The sequence below is a fragment of the Hypomesus transpacificus genome, chromosome 11, assembly GCF_021917145.1.
Source record: "Hypomesus transpacificus isolate Combined female chromosome 11, fHypTra1, whole genome shotgun sequence".
Classification (NCBI taxonomy): Eukaryota; Metazoa; Chordata; class Actinopteri; order Osmeriformes; family Osmeridae; genus Hypomesus; species Hypomesus transpacificus.
Window position 1 is genome coordinate 806,743 of NC_061070.1, and position 22,127 is coordinate 828,869.

Consider the following 22,127-nt stretch of genomic DNA (forward strand, 5'->3'; position numbering starts at 1 on the left):
ACAGAGACCACATGGTCACACAGTATCAGACAATGGAGTATAAGGGAGAACTTTCTTTCGTGGAGTTACAAACATATTTCTCAAGGACTACATGGCTCATGGACACTAATTCAATGACAGTAGTCGATGTGTTATAATGTGTGTTTTTTCATTTACCTAGAACGTGTTTAATTGATGTTTGATTATAACTCCCCTTCAGATATAGTTAAATCAGTCAATCTTGATATCAAAATAATTGTATCATACTAACAAAACCAGTTATGAACGTTGTATTGCTCTATTCTGAAGTTTAAGCATTTCATGGACATTTGAGATAATGGAATTTAAACTATCAGCCACTTCACACCTCTGGGCAGATCTCAAGACGACGCCCAGGTGGAAGTAACTGACCAATGAGAGAGGTCACCTTCACACGGATGACCCCCTGTTCTTTGGAGTATAAAATTGCCGAACTTACAATCACCCCCGCTTGTTCGTAGGATTAACTTGGGGTGAACGCGTCACTCCCTAACCTTTACCTCATAACCTGCACCTTCACTTTGCGCCCGGAACTTTGACGAGAGATTCCGTTTCCTATTCGTTGGATATAACGAACCATTGACTCCGTTCTTCAAACCGACAAAAGTAACTGCGATTTGCAATATTTCTTACTTGTGACATATTGGCATGTTGTGATTGAATTGTCGATGTTTGATTGTATTTTACAAATGATTTAACTTGACCATCGTTAGATCAGTTGCTATTGATCGTCCATTGTTACTATAGAAGCCTCTTCCTCTGTACCTCTTCCTCACTCTCTCTCTCCCCTCCCCCTCCACACGCGCTCTACGCAGCCATTGTGCCAGTGCGCTCTCATTAGAATTTAGGCCTACTGTACTGCTTTAGCCCAACTAACCCATAACTTATCTGGTATGTGTTCACTATAATTACATTCTCTTAAATAAATCATTGTGTATAATACTCGCGTACCTCTCACGTTATATGATCTGCTCTACTTTCATAGAATTCCCTACTTAAGATTAGACTGATTATTACGAGTGCTATTATTCAATATTATTAAACAAGGTTTCCTCTGTCCCTTTCACGAATCAGAGGTGGTGCCCCAAGAACGACTATACTTTATTATAAACTAAGTATTGCTAATCTTAACCGTGCAAACCACACTACATACTGGCGCCCCGTGTGAGGCTAAGATAGATTGAAATGAGCAATCGTAACTTTTGTGAAACGAACTGTTAAAATAGAGCTAGCTCTAACTATATGTAGCATCATGTTTTTAATACCACTGTGCCTGGGCTACAGTGGCTGTGTGCGTATTCAATTGTTTTGTAAAATAGGGCCAAGCTTTTAATGTGTGTGTGTGTGTGGGACCAGCTAGCTCAAAGGAAGCAGCTAGGTTTGACCGGAGGTACGCGCGTGCTCAGTAACACCGCGGCCCCGACATTTACGTTGTAATCTGCCTCGGCCAGCTCTTCAAGGAAAGTAGCATAGGAGCCTTTAGTCCTGAAGGACTTTTGTTTAGAAGCAACTAAACAACGCAGTTTCTACACGTAACCTATTATGCCGCCACGATAGCTTTTCGGAAAAAGCATTGACTATTCCCGCAGCTAACTGTGTCTTAAACAGTGGTTGCCAAACTAAAGTTACATTGTTAGATGCAGTTCATCAATGTGGTTTAGTTAAGTTGACTACAAGAAGCTACTTAGTAACTATAATTGTGTTAAAGTATGTACTATTATTACCTTGCACCTTTATTTGCTTATTTGTGTACGTCTTTGGCAGTCAAGTGTAACCATAACCTAAATGAGTTTATTGAAACTAGTTTGATTTAAAAAGATTGAAAAGCCGACAACTTTTCCCTCATCTAGACCCATAGTCACAAAGCTTCAATAGCTACGGCCATTGTAAGCCACTTCAAGTGCCTCTTTTTGTTTCAATTGTTTTCTCTCAACCTTTTCCCTATGTCATGTCATAGCTTAATCGCTCATAGCCATGCCAATGTCTGGGGAGGGGGGGTGACATGCTGTTACGCTGCTGTGGTCTTTCTTCTCTTGTCTTCATGTCAACAGTTTCACCGACGACGGTCTATGAAAGTTGACATCCGGGGGGATGTAGTGAGGTCAGCAAGACCACACGGAGCCAACATCTTGCCACACCTGAAGAGTGATTCAATCACATCAGACAAACCTAATCAGCCTTTGTGACACCCTCAGTATGCTGATTACCCACCAAATGCCGATGCAAAGGAACCATAGAAATGGGGGGGGACCTCCCCAATCTCAGCCCTCCTGCTAGCTTGCAAGCTTCAAAGGGCCTGCTTGAGACAACACGTCTCCAGAAACCATTTACATCCGTTTTGGCGGCAGTTGAACAAAGAACATACCTTAATCAGAACTTTTGAGGAAAGTTCTTCAGACTTCACCTTTACCACGAGAGTACAAGGTGGAGAATTATGAGAGGGATATTTGTGTCATGTTTGTTACTTTGTTTTAATGTTGTGCTCACTGAAATCTTGATTCTAGTAACTAATCCTTCTTCCTGAAAGATAACCATGTCATTCTTGGTATCTACACAAAGCTCTCATAATAAAACAACCATTCAACTATATTTTGTAACTGTACCAAGATGTCCAGAACAATATTTGAATGATCTTTTGAACCAGCCAGAGACCAGATCACACCTTTGGTAGGTGTGAAGGAAGGAGGGGAGAGTTGACAACCCAGCTTCCCCCAATCAACGTCTGACCCAGACAGGTCCTCCCTCGAACTCTGAACTGTATAAATATCTGAGATGACCATTAATCTCGAACTCCAGCGAAACCAACCATGGCATGAACGCCATCGGGATTGGCGTTCCAAAGGACGTCCCCCAAGCTTCTCCTGAGATTCAACTTTATAGTGATCGCGACACTATCTGGACGTTTCAACAGAAGAACCCAAAACGCAATTATCATTGCGACTTGACTGAGATCCCGCAGATTCAGCCACACGATCTTGCAGCGCAGCCGTGCTTTCACTTCCGATTCTTCAAATGGACCTTTGGCAAACCGCCCTCAACCTCATTGATCGACCCCTGATCAAACGTAACTATGGCTAACGCTCTTTCCTCCCAGACATGGCATTGGCGTGAGCTCTGTTTATGATTTGTAAGGATGTAATCATTGACTTACCATTTCTGTCTTTCTTTAAGTTAGTCCATTTCATTCTGTTCATTGAAACCAATAACTCATATCAAACCCATAATCTAACTTGTTCATAAGATCTGTTTACCTTACTTGAATAAATTCATTGTAAAGATATTTTGACGTGCGTGTTCACTGGTGCTACGATTGGCTCTACACTTAGAACAAATTCATTCCTAAAGATGAGACTGATTATTACATGTTAAATATAGGATTCCCTAATGTCCTAAACCAATATTAGGGTGGTGCCCCGAACTTTATGATAAATTAAGTATTTCTATTTTAACACGACGAGACCCCGCTACAATGAGGACTAACTATTTCTAAGGGTACATAACTAGCAGTAACTAAGTGGAATTAGAATATACGTTTTTACAATATAAAAACACAAATATTACAAAAAATACAAGATCCAATTTGTGATGCAGTGCAAAAAGCAATATGTTTAAGGACATTTAGTCATAAAAGTCATGGTGGACCCTTGGCCTTACTGTAATGAAGAGGCCAGCAGCGGAAGGAAAGAAACTGTTTTTGTGGCGTAAGGTTTTGGTCCTGATGGACCGCAGCCTTCTGCCGGAGGGGAGTGGCTGAAACAGGGAGTGTCCAGGGTGGGAGGAATCAGCCACAATCTTCCTCGCTCGCCTCAGGGTCCTCGAGGTGTGCAGGTCCTCGAGGGTAGGCAGATTGCAGCCTAGCCTTCTCAGCAGTGCGGATGATACGCTGCAGCCTGCTCTTGTCCTTAGCAGTGGCAGCAGCGTACCAGATGGTAATGGACGAGGTGAGGATGGACTCAATGATGGCTGAGTAGAAGTGCACCATCATTGTCTTTGGCAGGTTGAATGTCTTTGGCAGGTTGAATATCTTCAGCTGCCGAAGGAAGTACATTCTCTGTTGTGCTTTCTTGGTGAGGGAGCTTATGTTCAGTTCCCACTTGAGGTCCTGGGAGAGGATAGTGCCCAGGAAGCGGAAGGACTCCACAGTGTTGACTGGGGAGTCACACAGGGTGATGGGGGTGAGTGGAGCTGTGTTCTTCCTGAAGTCTTTAACCCGTATAGAGACGCAGTGCAATTCAACACAATTTGATTGTGCAAAAGAATGATGCTGAAGAATGATGTTAAGAATGACAGTTTGATTTTGTGACCTTCATTCTTCTTAAGCAGACAGCAGATTATTACATTAAAAAGTGACATTATTACATGTTTGTCATCTCCGCCTGGATGACCGAGCACCACCTCCAGCTGAACCTCGCCAAAACAGAACTTCTCATCATCCCGGCCAAACCCTTCATCTCCCACAAGCTTTCAATCACTTAGGAATCTGCGACGGTGACCCTATCATCCTCTGCCAGAAACCTTGGGGTTACCATGGATGACGAGCTCTCCCTCACAGCCCACATTGCTGCAGTCTCCCGGTTGTGTACATTCACCCTCTACAACATCCGGAAGATAAGGAGATACCTGTCTTAGCACTCCACCCAGCTGCTAGTCCAAGCACTGGTCCTCTCCAAGTTGGACTACTGCAACTCGCTGCTCGCTGGTCTCCCAGCATGTGCAACCCCCCCTCTTCAGAGGATTCAGAACGCAGCAGCGTTACGTTACTCCGCTCCTCATCTACCGGCCACTGGCTTCCCATCACGGCCGTATCAGATTCAAGACCCTGGTACTGACCTTCCGAGCGGTGAACGGAACTGCACCCGACTACATCAAGTCTCTCCTCCAGCCTTACACCCCCACCCGCCACCAACTTTCTTCTTCTGACAACCGTCTGGTGGTCCCACCGCTCAACAGCGCCCGGTCCCAACACAAGCTCTTCTCCTGTCTGGCCCCCCAATGGTGGAATCAACTCCCCACCTCCATTCAGAGACACTGACTGTCTCACCACCTTCAAGAAAAGGCTCAAGACACACTTGTTCCGGGAGTACAACGGTACTTGGGAAAGTTTGGCTGGACCTGATGTTAGTATCCTCCAGGATCACAATGACTCTTATTGAGAGACTTGTTGATCTTGTTGGTTAGTTTTAATGATCAGTGACCATGCACTTTTGTAAATCTCTCTCTTGGAAGTCTCTTTTGGATAAAAGCGTCTGCTAAATGATTAAATGTAAATGTGATGTTTGTTTCTATAGTGCTGCAATTCAGTAGGCATCCCATTCATGTTGTCTTTTTCATTTCTCAAACCACTCAGGCCTTTCACAAACACGGCTTTTCACAAGTTGCTGTAAAAGAAAAAAAGTCTCTGATAAAATATAAAATAAAACCGAGATTGAACCTTGCAGTCCAAAACCAGTCCTTTCTTGTAATCTCCTAAAATCTCCAATTACACTTATGACACTTCACACATTTAACAATTTAACCGTTTCAGGGTGTTCAGGATGAACATATGGGCATAGTGCAATGTTTTATAAATACTGCCAGCAGACAGATGTGCTTATACAGTATTTTCAGCAGGTGGACTACTTCAGCAGTGAGCAGAAGCCACAATGATAATAATGATAATAATGTGCTGTGCACTTTATAGAGGCCAAACATATTTAGCTAAGGGTATAAATAGGTTAGGGTGAGGGTATGAAATCTGAAGTGTTGCCAAGTAATTTGATGAACCTATAGTTCTTTGTTGATTGCGTTGAAATATTTGCATCACAAATATTTTTACTGCTGCTAGCAAACTTTCCAATTACTGTTACTACTTTTAATGTTGGGGGGAGTCAGGTGGCTGAGCGGGTAGAGCGGGTAGAGCATCGGGCTAGTAATCTGAAGGTTGCCAGTTCGATTCCCGGCCAGTACACATGACGTTGTGTCCTTGGGCAAGGCACTTCACCTTACTTGCCTCGGGGAGAATGTCCCTGTACTTACTGTAAGTCGCTCTGGATAAGAGCGTCGACTAAATGTAATGTAAATGTTTTCGGTATTTTTGCTTTTTGGCCAGTACTTTTAAGTCAAATTTGCTTCTTATGTGATCACTATGTGGCTGTTGCCTTGCTTTGTTCCAAAAATTGAATTTCCAAGAATTACCAGATTTTTACTGTGTTTATATGACCCATCCATCTCTTGACCGGACTCCTCCCCCTGTGTGACTCCCCTGGACACGCCTCCATCTCTTGACTGTGACTCCTCCCCCTGTGTGACTCCTCCCCCTGTGTGACTCCTTCCCCTGTGTGACTCCTCCCCCCGTGTGACTCCCATGGACACACCTCCATCTCTTGACTGTGACTCCTCCCCCTGTGTGACTCCTCCCCCTGTGTGACTCCTCCCCCTGTGTGACTCCTCCCCCTTTGTGACTCCTCCTGTGTGACTCCCATGGACACACCTCCATCTATTGACTGTGACTCCTCCCCCTGTGTGACTCCTCCCCCTGTGTGACTCCCCTGGATACGCCCCATCTCTTGACTGTGACTCCTCCCCCTCTGTGAATGGCAGAGTCTTCCATTGCTCTTTAAAAGCTTCGACAGAAGTCGCACACCGTAGACAGGGAGGCAAGACATTCCATAGCTTAGGAGCCACTGCTCGGAATTATCGATCCCCTCTAGTTTTAAAATGAGTACAGGGAACCATTAATAGCTTCTGACCTAAATACCTCAGATTACGAGTGGGGGTAGGAAGTTGAATCAAATCAGAGATGTAAGGAGGAACTTGACCCTGCAGGTCTCTAAAGGTAAGGACCAGGAAGGACGTCTCTGATTGATTTCACAGAGGTGAAATAGCTTGGATAGCTAATGATCCGCACTCCCTGAGTGGGTGCAGAGACTCATGGACCATGACCTGCCGACTCCCCACACAGTGCGTGCCACACTACCACACTACCACACTACCACACCACTACCACACTACCACACCACTACCACACCACTACCACACTACCACACTACCACACCACTACCACACTACCACACTACCACACCACTACCACACTACCACACCACTACCACACTACCACACTACCACACTACCACACCACTACCACACTACTACACTACCACACCACTACCACACCACTACCACACTACCACACTACCACACCACTACCACACTACCACACCACTACCACACCACTACCACACCACTACCACACTACCACACCACTACCACACCACTACCACACCACTACCACACTACCACACCACTACCACACCACTACCACACCACTACCACACTACCACACTACCACACTACCACACTACCACACCACTACCACACTACCACACCACTACCACACTACCACACTACCACACTACCACACCACTACCACACTACCACACTACCACACCACTACCACACTACCACACCACTACCACACTACCACACCACTACCACACTACCACACCACTACCACACCACTACCACACCACTACCACACTACCACACCACTACCACACTACCACACCACTACCACACCACTACCACACCACTACCACACCACTACCACACTACCACACCACTACCACACTACCACACCACTACCACACTACCACACACCCCAATTACAGTGAGTTTGTCCATTCACTTCAGTCACACATACGACCCTTTGTAAAGCCTGTTGTAAAGTTCCTAGGAGTAAGTTAGAAACAGCTAGCTATATCTTTATACACACGTGACTCAGTACACTTTAAATCAGTGTTGCATCTGGGTAAGGCACCTGAGTGTCACCTTTTATAAAAATGTAATGATCTAGCTCATTTAATTGAGATATTGTTGCCCTGTGGTATGGCTTTTCCTAAGTGAGCTGATATGCGGTTAATTGCAATGTGGCTAGTAAACAAAGGCTGTTCCTTGCCTCTGACCGCAGGAACACAGTAGACCTCTGCACTTATTATCCTTGATCATCCGCTGCTTGGGTAAGAGTTGACGCAATATAGAAAATGTTGCATATTAATAACTCTTTCTGACAAAAACTCCAACATGCTTGACACAGTTTAAAATGCATTCAGTGGAGTATCCTAGCAACACAGATGAAAAGAAAAGTGGTTAGGAACTTCTGTGTACGTTAACGAACCGAGTTCACATGAAGAAGCAAGGCTGTAAATGGAGAGGCTCTTTAATGGGAACTTTTGGGTACGTCAAACCAAAAACACAGGATGTGAAAGATGATGTTGACAAGAGATGTTGGTGAAAAAGGCAAGGACACGTTCACAGTAAGGGCCATCCAGTGAGCCAGGGCCGTGTTGACCTTCTTCACAATCTGACCACCTCAGGAAGACCCAGTACTGATGACCACATGAGCACAAGAACCCCCGACTTTCCATTACATGACGCCTCATACAATGCCACTATCTTTCTGGATGAGCCTCAAAGGATTGATACCTACAGTAAACACAGGTGCAAACGCCCTGCAACTTAAGAAAACACATGCAAATAGTCAAAACACAATCAAATTAAGAAAACATCTTCATTAATTTGACAACACATGAGCAGCATTCAGCTAAGTGGAACAGCTTGATTTTCGACCCCACGGAGCGAGAGAGATAGAGCAGATGAGAAACGCTCTTTTAAAATACTGTAAAAGAGGAGGGCCCAATTTAAAAATTAATACTAACCTCTTTACTACCTCTTTACCTCACTTTTGGTCCTGTTTCCAAAACAGACCTCTCATCTGCTCTCTCTCTCTGGATCAAAAATCAAGCTGTTCCACTTAGAACAGTCGGGCTGTCTCACACCCCCCACAGCACGAAGGTTAGAAGAAAATGCTTTTTATGTTTTTGTATTGGGTCAAGTTGTCACAGAACAACGATGGGTCATTGTGAACCTTCGGGTCATTGTGCAGTACATTGTGCAAGTTGCAGGGCATTTGCACCTGTGGGCCACCGTAGATACCAGACCTGGGTATCAGTGACCTATGCACTTTGTAAAGCTCTCTCTTGGAAGTCGCTTTGGATAAAAGCGTCTGTTAAATGAATGCATGTAAATGTATGTAAATGTGTTTTAAGGCCACAATCCTAAAAGTGACATTCCATTTCACACTTATCTATGAATCAGCTTGAACACCAAGTCAACAAACTGACAAATGAACTGTATGACGTGCCTCAAGACACTCCTCCTTTATTCTGAAAAAAAACAAAAACTTGGTAAAAACCAACAACGACCAATCCCTCGTCGAGTCGATTGATACCGCATGTCCCGTGACGCCGTATAAGCATTCAGAAGGATCTCGCCCAGCTTCTCCTGGGATTCATCAAGATTAGTGATTGGAACACTACCTGAATGATTCTGCAGAAGTTCCCAACGCAATTCTAATTGCGATATCACTGAGATGATCAAACTCATTCTCACCGCGGATTAAAAGGAATACTTTGACAAAAGGACCTTTGACCGAATTACATTTGATTTGTTTACAACCAAGATTTAAACGGACTCCGCCTTTGACCCGCAACGTCAACGCACCGGGGAAAGTAAATGCGACTTGCTGTTTCTTACTTGAGACATTGGCATAAAGTACATTGATATCATGTGTGTGTTTGATGAAGACTACACTTACACCTAAAACTAACTGTCGTTAGTTAACCACCAGACCATTCCTGTTATTAAACAAAGACCTTGATTCTTTCTCCTCCCCCTTTCCCGCTCTTTTCATCTGATCCATGCAGGCCTAAGTTTTGCTAGTTTCATTTGTTAGCCCGTCAAAGTCTTACTAAAACCAATAACAAATATATCTAGTACTGTTCATTATATTTCCATTTATTTCAATAAATCATTGTGTATGATTGTAACTTGCGTAATGTATTCCCTCACGTTATAAGACAGAGCTCTTGCGGTGGCAGGCTTTAGACTTTTGAACGAGCTTCTGTTGGCCATGAAATCACTGCCGTCTCTAGAGTCTTTCCAGGGGGCCTTGAAAACATAATTATTTTCCTTAGCTTTTAATTAATAGCAGTATAAATGGTACTATGTTAAATGATCTTATACTGTCTTTGTTGGTTTTAAATTATTGTTATATTGTTAAGCTGTATGTATGAGATGTTATCAACTGCATGTAGCCTACAGCACCTTCGTACCCGATGCGGTTTTTAAAAGTCCAATAATTGAATTGAATTACTTGATCTGCTCTACACAAAATGACCACACCCACTTTACATGGTATAAATCAATCAATTTGTTGTTTCTCAAAAGGAATCCTCACAGACAGACGTTTTTGTTTGTAATCACCAGTATTTTATAAGGAATAGATTAGATGACTCATATACTGCATTTGACATTTTGACATTCTATTCATGCCTATTTAGCAGAAGCTTTTATGCAAAGCTACAGCAGAAATATCTTATATTTTCTTGGTCAAAAGAATGGTCCGTGTTTACCAAGCACAGTGCAAAGTAGCCAGATGTCAGCCACCAAGCTGTAGCCATCTTAACTCTCCTGTTATGTTCAATCTTAATATCATAACTTAGGTGCAAAATAACAACAATATGACAGTATAGTGCAGCAAAAAAGTGCAACAGTATCTCAAGTAAAAGACACATTTCCCGGAGTTACAGCAGATTTTCTAAGTGCTGCTCTATGTGCCCTCAGGCCGAGGCAAGCGTTGTTAGCCCAGGTGAAGCTTGACGAGGTGAGCCTCGAGACCTCGACGGGCTGGATGATGGCCTGGAGGCGGGGCCTGTTAGCCGCAGCATAGATGAGGGTCAGGGGTTCGTGCCTGATTGTCACGGCAACCGACAGCCAGTGGAGTGATGTCAGCAGGGGAGACGTGTGCGAGTACCCGGGGTACTGCATGAACGAACCGCGCTCACAAGAAGAAGCAAGGCTGAATATGAAGAAGCTCTTTAACCACAACAATTATCTCACACTGAGACCCTTTATAAGTTGGCAGGTACAAATGGAGCCAGGGAGATATGGGTGAACCCACCATTCTTATTTTGTACTCCAGGTTAGCCCATTGACTGATGTGTCTAGTTAATGTAAAGGCTGACAGTATTCACTGGATTTGTATCTGTTCCTCACACTGATTCTCAAACGTTTTTCGAGGAAAAACAAGACATCTATAGATGTCTGGCATTGTGCACAGACCCACACTGGTAGAAAACAATATTTAATGTGTCAGCCGTGTTGACATTTGAAACGATGCCTTGCATGGAAGTCTCTTAAAAGCCTGCTGTCACTGGGACAAGATGAGGTTTTAGTGCTTACTGTCTCCCCTTTCTGCAGTGAAGCACTGATTGTTTTCAAGCTGTCTTCAGGTTGAAATGTGAGAAACACTTTGTCTTGTCAAAGCAGAAAGTAATGTTCACGTCTTTATAGACTTCAAACTGTTTTCAGTTGCATAGTTGTTTTCTTTTCTTCCTAAGGACAAAGCACTCTAACCTGGTGACAGTACAAGTGTGAAATGCTACCATATGTAATATGAAGGTTTCAGCTGGGAACGATGATTGCCTCCGCCTGTACACATACACGTTATCAGCCTCATCTCTCCCAGTCATCCACTCAGGCAGTTACACTTCAGGCAGACTTGAGAGGGAGTGGGTTAGGGGAATGTGAGGTTGGGGGACAGTGTGTGACGGGCTCGGGGCACCACAAACCAACACAGGAGGGCTGGGGACGCAACGACAGAGAGTCGACCTGACATTGGATAAGGACCGGGGGATCTCACCAGGGGAGGAGTAAGGAGCAGGGGGATCTCACCAGGGGAGGAGTAAGGAGCAGGGAGATCTCACCAGGGGAGGAGTCAGGAGCAGGGAGATCTCACCAGGAGAGGAGTAAGGAGCAGGGGGATCTCACCAGGGGAGGAGTCAGGAGCAGGGGGATCTCACCTGGAGAGGAGTAAGGAGGAGGGGGATCTCACCAGGGGAGGAGTAAGGAGGAGGGGGATCTCACCAGGGGAGGAGTCAGGAGCAGGGAGATCTCACCAGGGGAGGAGTAAGGAGCAGGGAGATCTCACCAGGAGAGGAGTAAGGAGCAGGGGGATCTCACCAGGGGAGGAGTAAGGAGCAGGGAGATCTCACCAGGGGAGGAGTAAGGAGCAGGGGGATCTCACCAGGGGAGGAGTAAGGAGGAGGGGGATCTCACCAGGGGAGGAGTAAGGAGGAGGGGGATCTCACCAGGGGAGGAGTAAGGAGGAGGGAGATCTCACCAGGAGAGGAGTAAGGAGGAGGGGGATCTCACCAGGGGAGGAGTAAGGAGCAGGGGAATCACACCAGGGGAGGAGTAAGGAGTCTGAATGGAGGAGGACAAAAGATCTACTGCAAGAAAGCCCACGTCTATACCAGCCTGCATAGGATCCTTCAAGAGGCATTTCTGCCAAGTCAAACCACAGAATGGTGCCTCACAACCAGACCATCAGAAAGACTTTCATTTCAGCCATTCGTTATTAACCATATGAGCCGATAAATGCACGAGAAATGGTGGTTTAGGCTCAGTTAGAAAAACAGGTGGGCTACAGGAACCTAATCCCAGTCATCCATATGAACTCCCTAAACACATAAAGACATGTGAGCCCAACACTCAACGTGAGAGCCGATACTTATTTCTTTCAGTCAAATTTGCATGCCTAAGACTTCCTGCTGTTGATCATTGCCTCATCCAAGAAATAATCATTGAAAGCCAGTCGGCGTTCCTCCCCCCAGCGTGCTCTCTCGGTTTGAGGAGCGAGGAGGGGGAGACGAACAGCAAACTGTATTATCCCTGGGACCAGTGGACCAGAACACCACGTATATAAGAAATATGTGTATAGCCATCGACAGAATGCACTCAATGGAACTTAACAGAATATGACCCAAGGTTAATGAAATCAGGCAGTACATTTATTTTACTTTTAGTAAAGATTGGAAATTGGTCCCACTGGCCCAAACACCAGGGTCAAGTTGGAAATTACATCTTCAAGATGTCCCCTATGGCAGCTTCCTGTACTGTTGTGCTCCTCTAGTTCTAGCACCATCATTCAGCACATCACTCCCCACACCTCTCTATCTCGGTCTTCCTTCATCTCTGTCTCTCTTGCTTTCGCTCTCTCTCTCTCTCTCTCTCTCTCTCTCTCTCTCTCTCTCTCTCTCTCTCCCTCTCCCTCTCTTTGTATAGTGTCTCCTTCCCATAATGATGAACTGTCTTATTTGTTACCAGCCGCCTGATAATCTACCAGGCTGCCCATCACAGAGTGAACCCAAGCAGAACATCTGTGATTCTAATCATTTTGACCCGTGTCTTATTTCTTGAGGACTACTTTGCTATTTTAGGGTGAGTCCTAATCGATGCTTAAGGGAAGCTTGCAGGCACATGAGCTCTGAAGTTGCTGGCAAGCTGCTGTCTCTGATGTTGAGTCCTGCTGGTTGACCTTCTTGGTCTCTCCTCGTCATGGAGGATGGTATCCTTTTTCTATGGGACTGCTCCTGGTGAAGGAGAAGGATATCCTGGCCAAGCTCTTGGTTTCCTGCAGACATTCCTCTCAGCAGGAAGCCACAGTTACAGGCGTGAGAGGTTTAAACATCAAGAAAGCATCCCTGCTTTGTTGTGCTACGTTGAAGTGTTTCTGACCTCAGGCTGTCAGTTTGAAACAGTTTCTGTCTTGTTATCAAACTGAAATGCTGAGAAAAACACCACTGTGCATTGATTCTGGGGTTCAGCAAGTGTAACAGAGAAACCAGCGCTGCATAGATTCTAGACTAGAGAGATACCAGCAGTAAATAGATCCAGACAGGAGAGATACCAGCACTCTATAGATTCTAGACAGGAGGGATACTAGCAGTATATAGATTCTAGACAGGAGAGATACCAGCAGTACACATTTTCCAGACAGGAGAGATACCAGCAGTGTATAGATTCCAGACAGGACAGATACCAGCAGTATATACATTCTAGACAGGATAACAGCAGTGTATAGATTCCAGACAGGACAGATACCAGCAGTGCATAGATTCCAAACAAGAACAAAGAAAATGTATGACGTGCCTGACGTGTTTACACAATTGACATATGATGATTCAAATCTCTTTCATGAATTATTTCTGGTGTTCTCTTATAGGAACTTTGCTATTATATTAATACACCGATTATACACCAATACATAAACAATATTGTTTTTCTTAGTTTATTATATGAAACAAAGATGAATATTTTTATTGTTGCTGAGAGGCATGGCCTGAAGAAGGCTTCTGCCAGGCGTTCAGGAGAGCTGTTTCCATGGTTCCTACCTTGCTGGAGTGACTGTGTGACAGGTCCTGCATGTACTGCCTGAAGGGGTTGCCATGATAGCCGTCACCATCGTCATCCTTATCGTCGTTAGCAACCGTCAATCTTGGATTAGAGTTGACTGGTTTGATGACGCCAGGCCTGGTCTGTGAAAGGACCAGAGTCAGGGACCAGGTTGCCTTGATATGCACTGTAGCAAACACACTGCTGTAATTAAAGGGTGGAGCATGGCGTCTTTAGGGGCCTCTGACGTCTCCTAAAAACATGTCAGACTTGTCTCATAAAAAGACATAACGATCCTTGGTGCCACGTGAGGCCCAATCTGTCCAGGTGTGACTGGTCCCTTGTCTAAGGTAAGGCCCCCCCTCTCTCTCTTCCCTCTAACACAGCTCTCAGTACAGCGCACATGACAGCACCAGCAGAAGGACCAATCAGCAGGGGGAGAGATGGCAGCAGTTTACCGTGTGGTGATCCTGCAGGCTGGAGTCTGGAGTCGGGTGTGCGTGCCGTGTTGCCTGCAGAAGACAATACAGATCAACATGAAAATTCACGGGAGAGATGGATGTTAAACGATAAACCTTGGAAGATAAATCTTGGCTCAAACTAGATCGATAGGTTCTACGTGCCTACTGTATGACCTAAATGCTGCCCCATTTAGCTGTCATTTTGCTCAACAAGTTGATTTCATGGGTTTTGAGACACAGTGATGTCTGGAAATACGACACATGAGAAGAACCGATGGTATCCATCCTTTGAACATGTGTTCTAGGATCAAATTATATTTTTATCTTCAGCAGCAGCTTTGAATATTTGGTACAGTGCAGTGTAAAAGTCATGGAGATAAAAAAATTATAAATCCAACATTTAAAATAGAGTGAAAAGAAATGAACCGCTTCAATAGAAATTTGAAAGCTGGTCTTTGTTGTACAATTTTGCATTAGTTTTCATGTCCTGACAGTCTCTTCTTTGAGATTCATAGATGTCTGTTGAGCTTGCCTCGAAATTGTATGTTTTGTCGTTTTTTCAGTTCAATATGTTATCTATCCCTGTATGCTTCACCAGATAACAGATGATTTACAGTAAATCTATATTTCGGGATACAAGAAGTGTGTTCTGTCCTAGGCTTCAATAAGAACATGCACAGGTGACCCAGTACAACACAGGAAATCTCCAACCAGGTCTGCATAGTTCCCCTGAAGAAGTCTTTTTTACGGTGCCGGTAGCTATTTCTTTCCAGCCTTATGAGTCGAGAGACATTTCATATCTGATACTTTGATGCTATAACGTCTGGACCTGAAGGGTCCAGACGCTTGATGTTGATTTGTGTGAAGTCCGAGGGTTCCACAGATAGACGAGCAGAGTGTTCAACAACAGCTCAGGGTACTTAAGTGAGCTTCCTTCAAAGAAGACGGAGGCCTTCGAAAAACGCAGGTCTTCATAGATTTTTGGAGTCGAGTGCTTACACCTCTGTGACCTGAAAGCTGATCTGCTGAAAAAGAAAAGACGTTGCCCAACAGTCTGGATTGAAAAAAAGACCATTCCTTTGTTCAACATTCACGTCAAAAATATTACAAGTCTGGCATTTCTTGCCAAATCCATTACATCAACAACAACAAAACGGTGTCTTCTCATTTTGCATGCTAAACAAACGGCTGCAAAAGCTCATTACCGTCTTGATCGGAGCGCAGCATCAATCATTTGTTTTCAACAGAACCACAGACAGACAGACAGACTCTGGGAGCAGCTCATTCTGGCCTGTCAGCCAGGGATTCATGAAGAAGACAAGGGGGCTACTTATATACATCCATCACGCCAACATGTGAAGAAGAGAAGGCTGAATTTGACGGCAGGTAATAACAGGAAATCATAATCAAACAGGCGGGTTTGTGGAAGTGTTTCTTTCCGTCAGACGGGAGTTTGTTTATGAGGAACACATTATAGAAGATAAATGGTTTCTTTCCTTATAAACTTGTTGCAAGAAAACCATGCAGAAACGCCTGTACTCACATATTTAGTTTCACGCCCCATTGATCTTGGTGATGATGTGCAGGGCTGCATTTAGACAGACAGGATCACATATTAGCAGGAGGGAACAGTCAAAGGACCTTCCTGCTATTAACTGCCATTACGTCTGTTTGGGTGAACTAATCAAATATGATCATGAACACAAAGACCATCCATTTTGTGTTCACAACCTGCACTGTTCTGGACAACAGTTAAATCTCACAATGACGTATAGAGTCGCACATGCACGCACATACATGCACTCACTCTGAGGGAAATGGATTTAAAGCCATCCTCGTAGTCGGCAGGTATATTGAGGTCACATTGATATATATATTGAGCATTCAGCTCGATAGACCTTTCCAGAGATTTATACAAGACTAACGGGCTGACAGATAAATAAACATGTCGACATATCGACAGATGTATATTTAGGGAGGTACCCTAAATAGCCCATAGGTGGCGCTACAAGCCACGCCCAAAGTCTATGTGATTTCGCCAGCGCCCCCTTACTCCATGATAGATTCTGCTGTACTGTCCAAATTTGGTACAACCTTCAAAAACCTTCTCCTCATGGACCATAGATCCAATCGACTTGAAATGTGTTACAGATGTGTAGAATACATGTCTTTATATAGGATGACATGGAATAAGAAATGCAATACAAAATGGCTGAAGGGGTGTGTTTATGTAAATGTCCACATTGCCTCAATATCTTTGTGTCAATAAATAAAGTATAATTTGGACTGATGGTTTTTCAAACCTTCAAACCAAATTTGGTACAACCTTCAAAAACCTTCTCCTCATGGACCATAGATCCAATCGACTTGAAATGTGTTACAGATGTGTAGAATACATGTCTTTATATAGGATGACATGGAATAAGAAATGCAATACAAAATGGCTGAAGGGGTGTGTTTATGTAAATGTCCACATTGCCTCAATATCTTTGTGTCAATGAATAAAGTATAATTTGGACTGATGGTTTTTCAAACCTTCAAACCTTATTAGCTTCAAGATTACATCATTCTGAAGTACCATGCGCAATTTCATTCAATCTTACCTTGAAATGTCAAGCTTTTCTTAACCTTTGTCCCAAAGCTGACCAAAGCTAATACTCAGCCCTTTGTTTTCATAAAATCACCAGTGTGTAGCAGAGAGGATAGAGAGACTGACTGGTGCTAATGCTCATAAGTTCAAATCCCCATCCAGCCTATTGTTGTTGGCCAAACATGAAGTAGTTTTGCTCTCTTGTTGTCCAACTCTCGATCTCCTATAATGTACATTTTTATAATATTTTCCCATCTTGCGGAGGAACCCGCATCGCTGCTTGCAGCTATATTTTACGTTTGTAATTCGTCACCGGAACATCTGTCAGGAAAGGCCCGCACAACAGCTGAAGTAGAAATACGTAAACATATCATTTTTACAATCATGTTCCCTAATAGCACACTTCCTATTCCAGTGATGCGACCATAATCCAACTGCAGCTCAATATCTGTTATTAGTATTTGACGGTTATACTGTGGAGTCATGTAAAAACGCTGCGACGTAAAACAGTGAGTTTGGTGGAGCACTTACCTTGACTGGACCTCTGTCCAGGAACTCTCGAGAGCTCCAGCGAGCAGGGGAGGGGTTACGCTGGAGAACAGAAGAGGAGGAATTTGTGAACGGAGAGAAGAAGAGACGGAGGCAGGGAGGCAGGGAGGTAGGGAGGCAGGGAGAGGTGAGGCAGCGAGAGACGGAGAGACAGAAAGATGGAGAGTGAGATAGATGGACAGAGAGATGCAGAGATAGAGAGGTGGAGGGAGAAAAGACATGGAGAGATAGACAAGGTCAGAGAGAGAGAAATATACAAAAGGAGAAAGAGGCCCGAGAGATAGAGAGACATAAATGACAAGGCAGAGAGATGAAAACCGGATCAATGAGCAACCAAAAGTTGACCCTTTTCCAACCCGTGACCACTGCACAGCAAACTGAGTCATGGCCTGTCTCCAGATGGCCCTTGTGTGCGTGTCAGGACAGCGCTGGGGAGCGCCGTATCTCGGCACTGGAAGGGCTTTTTCTGATCATGCATTTTGTTTCTATGACAACAATATCTTGGCAGCTTCTCAATCACTCGCGAGTGTAGCTTGCGTTCTCACCATTTTTAATAAATATGTTCGATCTGAGTAGATCCTTCTGTGTGGCCTTCTATGCCAAAGATTGTGAATAAAGCCCTTGTCTACCCATTGCAATACAGAAAGGTTTGCTCTCTATGTTTGTTTGCTAGCTCTCTCCATCTAATTTGATTGGTTGACTGAAAAGGACGACACCAGTGCCTTTCTGAAGAGATTTTCAAGTCAAAGTGCTCGGAGCTAGCCAGACTCACCAAATGGTTTGTTACACATATCCATCTGGGAAGTCATCGTCGGAAACTGTTTGATAAGGGCAAGCACTTTCACCTTTGGCAGGTGATTCAATGAACCATCTGTCTATCACAAGCTAACTTCAACCACGCCCGGTAGTGCAGCTAGTCAAGACAGACTTCACGTGGTTTTGATCTCGGGAGTTCAGATGTCTCACAACGTTTGCCCTGAGCCTCTCCTGTGCTATGTGGACACAGTCACACCAGGAGTGATGCTAATCCAATTTCACAAGAGTGGACCTATCGAAACACTCAACAAGTAATTAGAACACTCCTGGTAATGACTGAACACTGCGAAATATGCTGTGTTGAAGAGACTGTCAAGGGATTCGCATCAGTAAATATAAACTAACGAGACAAGGAAACAAACGATACGTGTTATCACACTGGAACCTTTAATCGTCCCCCAGGATCTGAGAGGAAACTCACCAGTGGAAGGGGATTCTGCAGGACCTTGTCTATGACGGCATACAGCTCCTCACTCTGCTGTCTGAGCTGAGCGGGGGAGCACATCTGGACACAAACACATCCTCAGTCAAGACACGCCCGTGACACATTTCCCCATTTATTCATATGCACAAAAACAGGTTTGACTTTGGCGGGTTGGTTGTACATGAAGAAGTGCTCCTTGCGTTCACTGCAGCATGCATGACATGAGGCAGGGAGCAACGAGTTAAATCCACCACAGGGAGCACAGATAGACCACATGGGGGAGGAGGGGATGTGGAGGGTGGCAGCAGTACGGAACACACGTGTGCGACTTTATTGCACCGCCTACCGAGCTAAGCCTGTGGCCTGAGAACACGGCGATGGGTGAGATAGCGCGCGCTGCCCGAGTGCCATGCCTGAACTAGGCTTTGCTCATGCCTGACACACCCAGAGGTGACCCTGCAGCACCAAACCAGATAGACTGTGTCCACGTAGCTCAGCGCGTTAGGGAAGCTGGGACCTCAAGTTCCCCCAGTTTATTAAAGCTAACGCTACCAAGGTTTATTAAGGCTAATGCTACCAGGGTTTATTAAGGCTAATGCTACCAAGGTTTATTAAGGATAACAGTGCCAAGATTTATTGAGGCTAACGCTGCCAAGGTTTATTAAGGCTAACGCTACCAAGGTTTATTAAGGCTAATGCTACCAAGGTTTATTAAGGATAACACTGCCAAGATTTATTAAGGCTAATGCTGCCAAGGTTTATTAAGGCTAACGCTACCAAGGTTTATTAAAGATAACGCTACCAAGGTTTTTTAAAGCTAACGCTACCGAGGTTTATTAAGGCTAACGCTACCAAGGTTTATTAAGGCTAACGCTACCAAGGTTTATTAAGGCTAACGCTACCAAGGTTTTAGTGCAGATCGCTTAATCTTGACACTCTTAATCTTTGCGCTGCTACAGAGGAGCAGCTCTGTGTTAAGCGTGGAGTGATTTTTAGTTCCTAAAACGTTGTGTAACTCATATTCCTGAGTTATGTTCCTTCAATAAAGAGCTGAGAACGTTGTAGAAAGAGGAATTTAACATGGGGGCCGTCAGGAATCCACTTCCCCCTTTAAGTTCTGCAGTGGTCTGCCAGATCGCTACATATGATTGCACTGTTTGCATTTAAAAACAGCCTAAATACCAAGGTGAGGCTAATCATTCCCATGTGTACTTTCACTAGTAGCATCTTTGCGGCCATTGTGCTCGTGGTATAAGGTGTACTGACTGGTAAAACATGCTTGTTTTGTTTTAGTACATTCTAGACCTCAGGACAATACTTATGACGCATGCTTAGGAAAAGTCATGCAATGATAGGCGTGTTGTATTTATGCACACAGAGTTATTAGCTTTGGAAAACACAAAACACTCCAACTGTCTGAAGGGAAATCAGTGATACAACTGATGATGGACCATGAAGTTACAGGCACCCTGGACTCTCTCTCTTGTCTTTCTCTTTCTGTCTCTCTATGTCTCTCTCTCTGTCTGTCTTTCTCTCTCTGTCTGTCTGTCTCTCTCTGTCTGTCTGTCTCTCTCTGTCTGTCTGTCTGTCTGTCTGTCTGTCTGTCTGTCTGTCTGTCTGTCTGTCTGTCTGTCTGTCTCTCTCAGTCTCTGACACCCTCATCCTGCTCCAAACCTCACTGCTGACATCTCTTAACTGTTCTTTCTCTTAGCTCACAAACAGACAGCAGGCTATACCCTGTAACCCTGGCGGTCGGCCTGTTTCTGCTGTATCCTACCTCAACATGAGTATCCTCGATGGGCAGTCTGTCCCAGTGGTCCCCCTGCGTCTCCACCGAGTCCTCCGTGGCCTGGAGGGAAAACGGATGTTCAGACGGACGTCCCCATCACACACAGACATCACACACAGACACAGACACACACACACACATACACACACAGACAGACACAGAGACAGACACAGACAGACACAGAGACAGACACACACAGACACACACAGACAGACACAGAGACAGACACAGACACACACAGGCGTCCACATTACACACACACACAGAGGGTTCTTCATCACGTTTTTAAACCATGAGGAACAAGCTTTGGTTGAAGAATCACCTCACTGTAAGATAAGATGGATTTGTATGCCGCAAAACTGTGCACAGTTTCGATTCAACGGCAGGGATTTCAGCTGTAAAATAGCCTGAGAGAGTTGGAGAATGTTATTCTAGAGGATATCTGTGAATTATCCAGCGGTGCGTATTCCATTTCTTCATTTAATCGGTTCCCATGCTCCCGGTGCAATTAAACCTGTCAGACACTGTTGAGACAAACGTGTGCGTCGCTGGCAGGGAAGAAGAACCGTGCTCAGTGTGCTCCTTCCGTCCCGGGTTACGTTCCAGCATCGTCAGCACTTCATCACATTCAAATCAATTCACATAGGAGACATGCCATGTCAAAGTATTGACTTCCATGTCTGAGCCACAACACAAACTCACGGGACTCATTCACACCGTGTTCGCCCACCAACTGAGGGGCTTCTCGTTTTGCCATCCTACAGATGGCGTACACTGAAGGGTTTGGTGTTGATCCTCAACAGGAGATGCTAGGGCATGCTCTGGGCTGCTCTGAGCCGCTCGGAGCTGCTCTGCTAAGACGTGGGGCTCTCCAGACACCCAGGACTCGTGTTCCTGGCTGACGATTCTGGCCGCTGGTCGGTGAGACAAGCATGATGAAATGGATGAAATCCAGAGCTCACCTGTTGGTCCAACAGGAGGGTGTTGGTTGGGATTGCAGCGAGGGCTTTGTAGCTTAGCTTGATCTTGTGCGGCTGGAGTTTAGAGAGAGACAGAGAGAGAGAGATGAGGGAGGGAAGAGGGGAATAAGAATGATTCTTAAGGAATGGAAAAGATTTGGGGGTAATTCTTAGATAAACACATATTGGCACAGCTTCAGTGGGCCTTGTCGTGCTGGAACTGCTTAAATAGCTTTGGTTCATCTGAGCT

At 44.7% G+C, this 22,127-nt stretch overlaps 1 protein-coding gene across 7 annotated transcripts in view; it reads right to left on the reverse strand.

The window, feature by feature from the left end:
* LOC124473320 (muscular LMNA-interacting protein) overlaps positions 1-22,127 on the reverse strand; it is a 38,758-nt gene that overhangs the window by 1,448 nt on the left and 15,183 nt on the right. For 6 of the 7 annotated variants that reach the window (XM_047028621.1, XM_047028617.1, XM_047028620.1 and 3 more), the window contains 7 exons: positions 21,881-21,952; positions 20,907-20,978; positions 19,127-19,210; positions 17,872-17,931; positions 16,294-16,338; positions 14,748-14,801; positions 14,289-14,432 (listed from right to left, as the gene is read on the reverse strand). In XM_047028621.1, coding sequence (XP_046884577.1) covers positions 14,289-14,432; positions 14,748-14,801; positions 16,294-16,338; positions 17,872-17,931; positions 19,127-19,210; positions 20,907-20,978; positions 21,881-21,952 — 531 coding nt within the window. The remainder of the gene's footprint in view (positions 1-14,288; positions 14,433-14,747; positions 14,802-16,293; positions 16,339-17,871; positions 17,932-19,126; positions 19,211-20,906; positions 20,979-21,880; positions 21,953-22,127) is intronic. The other variant, XM_047028618.1, reaches the window with a different exon arrangement.